The sequence below is a fragment of the Agelaius phoeniceus genome, chromosome 8, assembly GCF_051311805.1.
Source record: "Agelaius phoeniceus isolate bAgePho1 chromosome 8, bAgePho1.hap1, whole genome shotgun sequence".
Taxonomy (NCBI): Eukaryota; Metazoa; Chordata; class Aves; order Passeriformes; family Icteridae; genus Agelaius; species Agelaius phoeniceus.
Genome location: NC_135272.1, coordinates 11,063,155 through 11,076,264, shown reverse-complemented (window position 1 = coordinate 11,076,264; position 13,110 = coordinate 11,063,155). Strand labels below are relative to the sequence as shown.

General features: G+C 43.1%; 1 protein-coding gene across 8 annotated transcripts in view; it reads left to right on the top strand.

The window, feature by feature from the left end:
• The window catches only part of RASAL2 (RAS protein activator like 2), a 164,911-nt gene that overhangs the window by 84,490 nt on the left and 67,311 nt on the right, over window positions 1–13,110 (top strand). For all 8 annotated transcript variants that reach the window (XM_077181999.1, XM_077182000.1, XM_054638350.2 and 5 more), the window contains exon 3: window positions 5,743–5,866. In XM_077181999.1, the coding sequence (XP_077038114.1) occupies window positions 5,743–5,866 (124 nt within the window). The remainder of the gene's footprint in view (window positions 1–5,742; window positions 5,867–13,110) is intronic.

Here is a 13,110-nt window from a genome sequence, read left to right as displayed (position 1 = left end):
GGATGCCTTGAGAGGCTGCCTGGAACGGAGGCTGGGCAGTGTTATGGAATAAAATAGGTACTTATTAAAAAGGCCTTCACAGGATACCCCTTGGGCAGCACAAGAGCCTGGCTGAGGCTACACCCAAGATGGGTCATGAGTTTTCACACTTTTATAAGTTTTGGTCCATTTCCATATTGGGGTTGATTGTCCAATTCCAGCTTCAGGTGATGCAGTCCCATCCTCCCAGATTGCTCTCCTCAATTCCTTGTTCTTTAAACTTTTTGGGCCTGAAGCTGCAACGGTGTCCTTGGTTCTGGGGCTGGAAAAGAATTGTTTTGTCTGACTAAACTGTGAAGAGAACTTGCTAAGACTTTTTATATGAAGTTCAGAGTTATATATCAATGCAGTACAGAATCTGGAAAATATGAAAGCTCAAACTTAAGGCGTTAGGAGCACTTGCATCATCACAAGGCTGACATAACTTCAAAGGTGTAAGTCTGAAACCTCTCATTTTATTCTCTGTCCATCTGCTTTGTTACTTCATGGAATGAAATCCAAGAAGCTTGGCCCATGTGAGTCTGGAAGGGAACAGAAATGTGTGTTTATACTGCTTTGTAAAATCCTTCCGCAGGCATGTGTGTCCAAGTCAGAAAGTGAAAAATATATACAAAATGTAAGCAGGTAAATGGAAGAATTCTCCACTGTTTCAGTTATAATGCTAAATTCGGGGTTTTTCCAGTTAGTCCTGCAAAAGATACAGCAGATTTTTAAGACCAAGGGAACACTACAGAAATAAACATTGTAGTAGAGAAAACTCATTTCTCATGGTGTCCTACCACTATGGATTTATTGTCAAGGCAGTTTGAATGAAGAATATGCAAAAGAAATTTTGTGCTGTGCAGGAGTAGGTTGAAAATCAGAGGCCTTTTGAAGTGCAACTTGATCCAAAAATATCTGTAATTACTTAGACAAAAATAGTCTGGCAGTATCACCTTGTGTAGTGTAGAAAAACATTAATTACTTGACACCTTGTCAACTTTATAAAGTGAGAATAGGTGAGACTGAAGAATGAAAATTATTAATGAAAGGAAGAGTTCAATGCCTAAAAAGTAAGTAGAATGAAAATTAATCCCTCTAGGAGCGTGGGAGATGAGTTAGCAAATAAGGAGTCCTGAGTGACAGGAGGTGTGCAATTATTACACAGTGTGATAATATTTAACAGCATTTTCCAAGACAAGGAAAACAGGCCTAGATTGATGCCCATACAAATCAGGTATTTCTTCTACAAGGAAGAGTTTTCCCTGTCAGGAAGGTGTAGATGTTTTCATCTGCTCTGGGAAACCTGTTCCATCAGGTGGGAGGGTCTGTGAGGGCACAGCAGGTCTCAGGTTCTCTGCTGCTCACAGTGACCCCAAGATGTGTCACAAAGTCTCTTTTCCCAGCCCAGCACTCAAAGAAGGAGTCAGAGCTCTTCAGTTCTTGTTCTCAAGGTTGTTTATTGTTCCTTATCTATAAAATTTTTTCTCCTGTCCAGCCAAGTTCCGTTCAGCAGGTCAGACAGAGGCACTCTGCCTGCCCCCGGGGCAGTGTTATCTTTTTATACAAAAACCACGTGTACAATATTTACAATTACTTTCCAATACCTATCACCTATGTTAGACAGTGAGCTTCTACTCTAAACCAATCTGAAAGTGCCAACATCACAGCAGAAGATGGAGGCCAAGAAGAAGGAGAAAGACAGAACACACCCATATTCCTCCCTCTTGTCCCCTGAACCCCCATGCTAAAAACCCCAAAAATCTATTTTTCGCCCTGTGATAAATTCACTATCATTCTATTTAAACTTTCGTGGCTTTTAATTCTTCATATAAGGTTGGTAATTGTTTTTTCCAAGTGCTAAATCAAAGGCACAGGGGTCTCTTAGCCCCCTAGGTAGGGACTCGAGTCCTCCAGGTCAGCCAGGGAATTTCTTGGGTACCAACAAGTAGGCATGTCTGTAAAATCAGAGCCATTTGAAACAAGGAAAGGGAATGAGTGTTCATGAAGAGTGGTTCCAGACACACAACCCTGTGCACAGCACTTCCACTTGGAGGCATGTGACAAATGGCTGCACCTGGCTCTGGGCTGCTTTTCAGCTGGGCTTTGTCAGCAACTTGGCTGCAGTCCTGCAAAATGTTTGTCTTGTGTTCACTTGGAAATGAAGATGAACAACACTTTTTACTGTGTTAGACTCTCCTTTTTCCCTTCCCTGCACCCAAACCTCATCTTTCTTCTTGGATTTAGAGATGGTTTTAATCAAGGGCAAAGGATAGCAAAGACCTACATGCACTGTGACAAGATCTGCTGCTCACTGGTGCTGGTGACAGAGGCCAGCAGCAGCAGCACACCTGGGAGGTATTTTCCTACTCTTCCATCTCCTGTGACTGACACCAGTAGTGGTGTGACAGTGGTGATCCCAAGGGAGCAAACACTGCTGCATGGGGCCCATGGGGAAGCTCTTCCCAGATCTCACTGCCCTCCTCAAAGGATTTGTCAGGTTGGGGGTCTTACAGCAAACATGTTTCACCTGTAAATAAGAGTTTGTCAAGGCTGAACCCAGCCATAAGGTAAGATTTGCCTTAATTCCCAAGCAAATTTAATGATTTAATTTCCAAAAGCCCAGAGAAGTGTTTGCTGTCAACATTTTTAAAGTGGATTTCCGTGTCAGAATTTTAGCTAGCTTCAAACTTTCTGAAGGAAGGTAGAAATTAAAATGCATTATTTAATGGTTTTGACATGATTCCAAACTTGCTGACTGTTAAATCAGAAGAGTCTGCAAATTCTCAAGTTTGTCTTGAACCACTCTTTCCAATCTGGAAAAATGTTACCTGCAATGAAGACATTTTTTTAATCTGCTTTTTTAAAAAGAGACTATCTTAGTTTGCCTATAAGAGGCATTAATGCTTGGAAAGCTCTTGCTCCTATTTCTTCTGAAATCTCCTCATCATCAAACTGCTAGAAATCCCCAATACAGACTTTTTATACTTAAAAAGTATGTTCAGTGGCAGGTGAGCTGGGATGGTGTTCACGGATTTAGAGTCTGAGCTCTGAACCCATCCTTGTTAAATTGTGAAATTTCCATGAAAACATGACCTGTGATGAAAATTGTTAAGGTTGCTGAAATGCTCAGCATCAGGACTGTCCCTGTGTGCCTTTTTCTCAGAGTTAACACTGCTCAGACCCCAGTCCTGAACCAGCAGCTTCAGCATGTCAGCTCAGGCTCAGAGAATTCCCAGGGTGGTGAAGTCTCAGCAGGGAAAGAAGAGGATAAAGCTGGATGGGGGAAGAAAAGGAGCTGAAAGACTGAATCACCATTAGAGTCCTGACTCTTCAAGGCTGTGTCATTCCCTTCAATCCTTTGCTGAAGTGCTTGCTGGAATGGCAGGGACTACAGGAGTGTTGGGAAGGTGGCAGATGTCTACCTTGGTTTTCACATGGTATTTATTTGTGCACTTCCTTGTGGCTTGGTGTCTCCCCATCCATGAATCCATTTGTCTGAGCACAGAACACTTTATAAAACTGTTTAAAATGTGTCCAGTCCCAAGGGATGCAGAGCTGCTGAGCCAAGCTCATTTTACATGTTCACAAATCTCTATTTTATTTTTTTTTTTAGAGCAGGCTGGTCTCATGCTAAGCAATAAATACTGGTCCTGCAGTCTTGGAGTTGGTTCTTTTTGTCAATATAAATGGAAACTATGTTGGTTCTTTTTGTCAATATAAATGGAGGAGTTTTACTGTAAATGACAAAGCATTTTCAAGTCAGACTTAAGGGGATCTTTTTTGAGTTACTTTAGTGGGGAAATAAATGCTTCAGTAGCTGTATTGGTCTAGAGCAAGCAGGTGGGTGTAGGTGCAGTGAGTTCACTGTGACAGGAATGGGGCAGGGCTTTAAGGGCTGCTGAAGCAGGTGTGGGGTGTGACTGGTGATAGCTGATCTGGAAATCTGGCTCACAGCATCCCACCAAAAAATTCTCTGAAGAAAATCAGGAAAATCAGAAGAGGCAGAGGATCAGGAGAATGTTTAGAAGGGAGTAAGACTAAATGGAGCCTCCAGATGAGAACCAAAAATTTAATACCTGAATTTGATTGAACAAATGTGGCATAAACTAACAAAATTAGTCTCTGGTTAACTTACCAATGTGCTTTTGCACAGAGCTTATACAGCTGTAAAAATCACCAGAGAAGACAATAGTCTGATCAGAATAAGCACCAGGAGTTTGGGAAACTTGTTTTCAAAAATCGGCACTGTTTGAAGGAGACAAACAGACTGGGATAGTAATAAATAGCATTAAAAAATGACCTTAAGAGAATATTAAGTGCTTAGAAATCAGGAAATGCCAGAAATGGTTTTGAGAGCCATTGTAGTGTCCAGCCTAAAAAATGCAGTATCTCTGAGGTCTTTTACAACCTTCAGTGCAAATGAATGATAGCTTTTTGTTTGCTATTAATACTCATTTTTCAGAATTGATGGAAGATATGAAAGGAGAAGCAGCACAGGAAATAGGACAGGGGCTTCTATTTCTTTAGGTGCCAGCTGTGTGTGATGTAGCCACATGAAAAGAAAGTGCCATGCTACATGTACTGCTGGAACCAGAGCCCTCATCAAAAGTACACTCAGCCCCTGGGTGCTGAATCTCCCTCATCCCTGAGGTTCCTTCCAGCTGTGGAAGGTTCAGGGGAGAGCCCTGCCCAGCCATAGGTTCCAGGCATGGAAACAAGCACCAGAAGGTGTGGTGACAACCAACAGAGGGTATGGTGGCCAGCACCGAGCGGTGCCGTTGCCTGCGTGCTGCAGGTGGCTGCAGGTCTCTCTGGGTTGGAGCAACCGCAAATTCACCAATGGTGGTGAAGCACAAATTCACCAATTGGTGAACCAGTGGTTCTCCAATCCTGAGCTCAGTTACCACCTGAGCATGGCAGCACCTGCTGGGCCATAGCCGTGAGTGTGCTGCTCGGGGTGAGGCTCCCTGCAGCCTGGGAGTGCCTGTGCAGTGCCTCTGTGCACCAGGCAGCTGGCACAAGTTTTATTTTCTCCAAGTTTTGCCTGGAGCCATCTGAGCAGCAGCCTCTGGAAGCAGCCGTGGTCTGGCACTGGGGAAGCAGGAGGACTTTGGTAGTTGGGGTCAGAGGATGCTGGCACCTGCTCGTGGCCATCGCTGGGCTGAGTGTGCCCTCTGCCACCACACTTTCCCAGGGAACCTCTGGAATTTTGTGTTAAGGCCACAAATGCCACACTATGCCTAAGAGCTATTAGCAGATGAGGAGAAAATTAAGTCCCCTGTGGTATTTTCAGGGTTCCCAGGATGAAGGAGGAATTCAGAATTTGATTCTATATACTGTACTGAAACTATACTAAAGAATAGAGAAAGGATACAGACAGAAGGTTATAAAAGAATGATAATAAAAACTTGTGACTGCTTCCAAGTCCTGACACAGCTGGATGGTGATTGGTCATTAAGTCAAAACAATTCACATAAAACCAATCAAACAACCACCTGTTGGATAACAATCTCCAGACCACATTCCAAAGCAGCAAAACACTGGAGAAGTAATCAGATAATTATTGTTTTTATTCTTCTCTGAGGCTTCTCAGCTTCCCAGGAGAAGAAATCCTGGGCAAAGAGGATTTTTCAGAAAACTTGGCAGTGACAGTCCCCTATCAAGATGGCATAGTAACAGGGTGGGCTGGTGCCGAGTTCACAGCTGTTGGTTTTTCCGCAGGTGCCTGCAGAAGGGATCCAGGAGCCGCAGGATGCCTCTCGCGGGCGCTGCCTGCGCCGCACGGTCAGCGTCCCCTCGGAGGGCCAGTTCCCCGAGTACCCGGCAGAGGGGGCCGCCCAACTAGGTAAGAGAACCACGGGAAGGAAAGAAAGAAATAAATGTATCGGGGAGCTGCGAGCTCTCAGAGGGCAGCACCTGCCAGAGCAGCCTGGCCAGGCGGGTACCACCGCGGGATGCAGAGGTCGCACAGCCCAGGCGTTGTGTGTAAAATGCCTCCAGCAAAGCAACTGCCAAGCACCCGGATTTATCCAGATATCAGGGAGATGGTTATGGGATGCTGACACATGGGGAGCTTTGTAGCTGTGTTTTTAAACTCACTAGGCAGCCCTGGGATTTAGAGGTGAGAGCTGTTGGATGCAGGTCAGTGGGAATGCAGCTCTTGTGGATGGCTCTAAGTGGTTCCTGCTGGTTTAGAACTGGTAGCTGGTTATGTTTTACCTCACCTCTGGAATTTCCTTGGCTTCGTGTTTTCACAACAAGCACCCAATAACAGGTTTTTCTCTAGCTTACCTGTTCAGGGTGCTGTTCCTAAAAGAAGCAGCCATCTGCCTGCTGTTGGCTATAATTATACATGTTGAAATTTAAGCAAAGCATAAGAAAAGTATTAAAAATGACAGGCAAAGTTGCAGTGGTTCCCCAAGTCCAAGTTTGGCCCAGTTCCCTCTGTTTTTCACCCCACCTGTGGCTGCATAAAGAACACCATTCCAGCTCTTCCCAGAAAAGAAGGAAGAGGCAGCAACCACACACTTGAAATGAGCTCCTCTTTCTCTTCCCAGCCTATGCAAGAAGCTTTTCCTTTGCATAGGCTGGTGAGACTTAGCAGCAGTTCTTCCCTGGTTCAGCTGTGAAAAATGTCACTCCTGGGAGACTGAGGTAAGAGGAATGAACATGGATCTGTAAATAGTAAAGCAGCCTTGATAGTTGCTATCCAAGGTAAAGAGCAGATAAGGTATTTTTCATTTCACAGCCTTGGCTGTTTTGTTTTGGTTTTTTTTACTAAGTACTTTATTTTCTGAGTATATTGCACACAAGTAAGGAAAATCCCACCCTTGTAGATAGTTAATTGATACATTGAATTATATTGCTTATTTATTTGTACTTGTCAATAGCACTGTTTAACTCTTCCTCATTTGAGGAAGGCAGATAAGGTTCTTTTTTTATTTCTTAGATTACGGATTGGAAGTCTGAAAATAAACAGGGCAAAGTTGGGGATTTAGGAGAAAAAACTGCAAAATACTTTGAGATGAGTGACATGAAAAGTGCCCTGATGGGATTTGTTTGTGGAGTTTTAAATATACCTCTAAATGATCATTTTGTTTTGCTAGATGATTAAATGTTCATTCTTGTTTGGAACTAAACCCGGTATTAATCATCTTTACATAGGGTTGTAGGCAAAATACTTACTCCAGGTATATGGCTAGTGAGGGGAATAAAGAATTGTGCAGCCAGTCTGCACTAGGCAGTGAATATGATTTATAGCTTCACAAGCTAGAAAGACCTTTAAAAATTTAAGATTTAAATTCCTTCTTCTTCTATACCATGTGCAAAAATGAGTGGATTTTCTAGACTTCTCTGAGTATCTCAATAGCTGGAAACCCCAGTGTTATGTTTTTATATGGAACCTTGTAACATTCTTGATTTTCCTGAAGGCCACAAAGAATGGATGACTCTGCTATTTGGTATCTGCCTTGCTGTGTATCTTGCTTTAGTTTTAGATGCAAGTGGCATCTTGCAGTGTGTTATTTGATATATGCCTGACAAGAATATATTAAAAGTACAAGATACATGTGAGAGCTGCAACTGTAGTGAATACAGATGTCACAGAGTGTGTGGGTAAAGGAACTGGGCATGCAATGGGAAGGGGAAAATTGAGCAATGCCCTTTCTGTGAGTATGGATGAGAGTGGGGGGAAGGTCATATATAATCTCAGACTGCAGTGCCCTAGGTAGTCCCTTTGTTCTCACATCCTGGTTAAAAATGTCTCTTGTCATGATTACAGAATTCCTGCTAATGAAAAAAGTGGGTTGATAGCAAGCAGTGGGAATAGCTTTATGTCAAGATGTTGAGCCAGAGGACACATTAGTGAAGGGAACCATTGCACATCTTTATACAGAGAAAGAAGCAGATGGTGGCAGCCAGGACCTATCACAAGCAGTACAGATAACAACTGCACTAAAATAGCTTTGGAATGGACACCAAAAGCTGAAAGGCACAGCAGAGGCAGCTACAGTATCTGGTAGAGAAATCGCTATGCAGAGCTGATAAGAATATCAAGCTTGTCCCAGGGAAGCATGTGGATAACATGGTAACTGCAGGCCGTGCATCTGACAGTGATATCTGAAATTACTCCTTGCACAAGAGCTCCTTAGGATTGGCTCTAGTGCAGAGGTGAAGGCATTTGCTCTCTTGTGATTTACTAATTAATAGATTTATTTCTTAAAAATCAAAAAGGAGGGATAAGGTGATGGGGCTCTTTTTCATTGGTAGCAATAAAGTTATAACTCATATGAGAGTCTTTTTGTTACTGGAGCAAGTGGAACAGTGTGTGTTATTCAAGGGCTTTGCATCATCAGCTGTAGCACCCATTCTGCAGATTTCTGTGGCATTCTTTACAGAATTATGCACACATCCGTGTGGCACCATTCCTAGGAAGTGTGTGGGAGACAAACTACCCACGTTACATCTGAGAAATGGAAGCAAGAAATGTGTAGCTCCCCAAAGTTCAGCACTCAGTCAAGTGTGCTTCACCCAAGGGCTGCTGAAGTCACTCTCTCAGTGTCTTTCATTTTCCCCCTTGCTGCAGGGTTGGTTCAGCTGTTTGGGAGGCAGCTGCTGCACCATTGTGGTTACAGTCCCTTGTACTAAGATAGACACCAATTTCCACATACTTCTGTACAGCAAGCTGTAATTTGTGATGGTTCAGCAGCTGCCAGAGGAGCAGCTGAGCCATCCCTTCTGAGCAGCACAAACCACTGTGGTCACCCTCAAACGAGGGCCAGAGAGGCAGCACAGGAAAAAAAAAGCACAAGATAGAAACTGACTTGTTTAAACACTGAAAACTAATAAGATCATTTAAAAACTCTAACTCCAGAGGCACTCAGCATCTGCAGCTAGCTTAGAAACTTGCCCTCTGCTTGCAGGCCAGGGGAGAGGTTGTTGCTAATGCTGAGATTTTTAATTCCTGTCTGGAAGGTACACTGTAGCCTGAGTGGTGTCAGCAAGCCATCCATTAAATATATGCCCTGAAATTTCCTTGGTGCATAATCCCTGTCGTTGTAGTAATACCTCTGTGAGTGAACAGGCACACTCTAAATATGTCATTTGCTTGCTAGGATTTCATCTTGGCAGCACTTACTCAGAGGAGCCTCCATTCAAGAAAGCTAAAAATGGAGCTGTAATTTCTTCCTAACTCCAGCTTGACAGCCTCTAACCTTCTTTCAAGTGTTATTTGCAATGGGGTAATTCTGTCACAAAGTGTGATGCAGGCCCTGGAGACCAGCACCTAAATGTCACAGGAAGAGGAACTCAAGCTGGCCCATCTCTGTTTTGCCTGATTTCTGCTTCAGATCCTGCTCTTTTTCTAACAGGTGTATTTTTTCCTGTTAGGGAGATTACTTCCTTTTAGAGGATTGTTGTTTATAGCAGTGTGTTGGAATTAGCCCATTCATACAGTAAAAGCATGATTCAGATTTTCACCATTCATGCTGTTTGACAGGCTAGTAGCAGTTACCACTTCCTTTCCCAAAATAATTGTCTTCTTTCTTGCTCTGCTTCCTTCTTGCCACCTGCTCACTCTAAATGAGAGTTGTTAAGGAGACTACACAGCAAAAGTTTGGATTCTGGCAGCTTTGTGGCATTAATAAGAGATTTTTTTTTGCCTGAATACGTGAAAATATCAGGAGGAATTGAAAGTGAGGAAAGGTTTTGGGGTCTGGTTTTGTTGCTGTTGTTTTTTTAAATTTTCAAGTATTAGGAAAGAGCATCATCAGTGAGAGTTTTTGAGATTCTCTGATGCTTGGAAAAGCTAGTAGTGATGCAAATAAATCTTTTTATATTTGGAGGTGAAATCATCCAAGAAGAAAAAAAATACTGTTTCACTTGTTGAAACAAGTTAACCCTGCTTTTTCTCAGTCTGAATATGCATCTCTTGAAAAAGGGTTGCTGAAAGGAGGTCAGAGATGAAGGTGCCCCTTGCAAATTTTGGTTTTGTCCTCACCCCAAGTCACTAGCATTGAGAGTGAAGCTCTGATCTGTTTTGATGCCAGACCTAAATTGCATTGCTACCAGGTGAGCAGTTAGCTGGGCAGAAATCCTGCCTCTCTACTCTCCTAAAAATCCAGAGGCTTTGGGATTGGAGTGAGCATCAGAAGATGAGTTAAGCAGCATCTGGTTTCACTGCTGCATGCTGTGTGCCTCTTAGAACAGCTCCTGCAAGTCTCTGCTGAGCCCTCCTGCCTGGGGAGGATTGCTCCAATACCCAGCCCATGCTCTTCCTTCAGGTAAAAACCTGGCAGGAGAGAGCAGAAAAGAGCCAAAAAGATTCCTGGGGTGATTTTAATAACTTCTTTTTCCAAGACAAAGTTGTTTACAACTAAAACTATCAAAGCTGAGCTTTGCTTTCTGTATATTCCAGCTGGAATGAGTGTTTGTGATGAAAGAAAAAATATATTTACTCTGTGCTCACCACATAATTAAGATCCTTGTGCAGTAACAGCTAAGATAAATACCTGGAAAGGGTTACTAGTTTTAGAGGTGGGGAGAGGGAGACAGCTTGTATTGGAACAAAATGGATTGTTTGTGACCTGCTCAATGGAAGAATCTGCAATGCACCAGTTTTTACACTCAGGAAAGGTTTTTATGTTCAGCAAAGATTTATTTAGGAGATATGAAGGAATTTGATATAATGGAAGCCCTGTAACTTCTGAGAAAACTGTGTGCCAAGAAGAGGGCTGTCCTTCCCCTTCCACCACTCAGCTTGGCCAAAAAGAATATCTGGTAGAAAGTAGGGATGCAAAAATGTACTTCACAGCTCCCTGTATCTCATCTGTAGGGATCTATGATGTGTCTTGGTGCAGTAATTTTCCCAGTAGCCCTGTCTGCTTTTTCACCCTGCTGCCATGTGCAAAATACCATCTACTGCCAACTGTAGTGCATGGCAGGGATACAAAACAGGGCTTGGGTTTAGCCCTCACACTGAGGGTGTGTTTGGCAGTATCTCTGGCAGGAAGATGGGTTCAGATGTGCTGACTTGACATGTTTGCAGCTCTCTGGGTTTGCCCAAGCTGGTCTTGCATGAGCCTGTTTGTGTGTACCTGTGAGAGACTCCCATCCTCCTCTCTGCAGACCCAGGAGAATCAGATTCCTTATTGCCAGTTCCCTTTATCGTGTCATTTAGCAAGCCTCACTGAGTGGTTGGGTATCTTCTTTTCCTTTTTGAGCTGTGCTTTGTATCACAGAGCTCAGTTGCAGTGGCCCCAGCAGCTGGGGGGACTGAGGGGGGACAGGGAGCAGGGTTCTGCACCCTGGGGATGTGACACCTCCCTGTGTTTCCACAGGCTGCAGGTGCTCCCATGCATTCTCTGCTTTCATTCTCTGCTTCCCTTCAGCCCAGACCTGCCAGAGTTGCCAGAACCCATGTGTGGGAGCCTTTAGCAAGCTGGGATCTGAAGCCTTTGGCTCATGTAATTACACAAACAAGGCTTTGCTGACAACCACAACCTTTGCCTGCTTCACTGTCTGCTGCCTTGGGTCATGATCTCTTAGTGCTGTGACTTGGATATGAGGAGTAGGGAGTGTAATTATGCCAAGATCAATTGAAATTCTAAAACTTTTAAGTCTTTAGATGGTATTGTTTACCCATCATGGTCTATCCCAAAATGCAAATGCATGCAAAACATGAGTTGCCTTTTAAAAAACCTCCTGTGAAATCCAGGACATCTTGGACATCTTTACAGGCTACAGAGGGAAACATCTACTGTGCAAAAAGTGCCCTGCTATCTTTTGCATCCACAAAAGAGGTTAGGAAACTTTGGGAAAAGCCCTGAAGTGATCTGAAATTTGGACAGTGTACAGTGCAATTTGCCTGCCTTGGAAGGATGGAGAGTTTAGGCAACTCTGCTTGAAATTAAAGCTGACTCCAGGGAGGCTGGATGTAACAAACAGGATGCCTGGATCTCAGTGACATTCCCCTGGGCAATTGGAGTTATTTGTATACAGAAAATTGCCAAGCTGCTATCTTTCTTCTTCTATAACACAAGCGAAGCCAAAGGATTTTGGTTTGTTCTGAATGCTGCTGAAACTTTATTCCCCTGCACATAGATCATCTGTGCTGAAAGCTGAGTTTCATCATGAAGCAAATTTTATCTGTTTAGATCTTAAACCTTTTTAGGGCAGAGATAAAGGGTAAGAACACATAATCTCAGCTTTTTAATATTGACACATAATCCATTAGGGCTTTTTTTTTCCCCTTGGAAATGTATATTACATCCTTGCCCACTGCTTCCAGAGTATACGCAAAAAAAATCACTTCAGTGATTTTTTAATTTTATGTTGAGAGTATAAAGAGCACCCTGTAAGGAGAGCATGTTGTGCAATGTAGTAATTTCTGAGAACTGGTGGCTCTTGGGCCATCTGGGGCAGATTTGTTGCCTGTGTTCTAACCAAACCTTGGTTTGTTATGAAGGACCCTGTGATTTTCCTTTGTTTTCTCAGGAATAGCAATAAAAAAATATTTTGAAGTTCTTTAGAGAAATCTACCTTAAATCATACATGAACTCACTGTGGATTGTTCAATTTTGTAGCTTCTCTTTTCAAGTTGTTTATCTTGTGGCAAAAAGTAATTACACTTCTCTCATCCATGTATACTTACCTTTTTTCCATCAGTAACAACTGGCTTAACACTTAATGGACAATTAGCCTTCCTTCCTACTGCCTGAATTACCTTGTCTTGTCTAGAGTTAGTTTGAACTGTTGAGCTGAACTTAAACATACTGATTCAGAGTTGGGTTTTAGTTTACAGAATAAGCTGTTGATCAGTTTATTGCTTTAGTATAAATTGATGCTCAAAAATGCAGGTATTGATGAGATTGGATTAGGTGCATTTAGTTTGAAATTCAGTGTACCACGCTGTTCTGTGCAGGGTTGTGACATTCCTGTCTCCCTGCTCTCCCACCCTCCTTGGGGCTGCTGCTGTCGCTTGCCAGGGGAATGGATTCGGCTCCATGCAGAGAAATCCTGCTCACATCCTTGTTGTGGTGATGGGCTGGCTTTGAGTCTGACATGGGAGATGTTCCAAATCAGCCCCAGCAG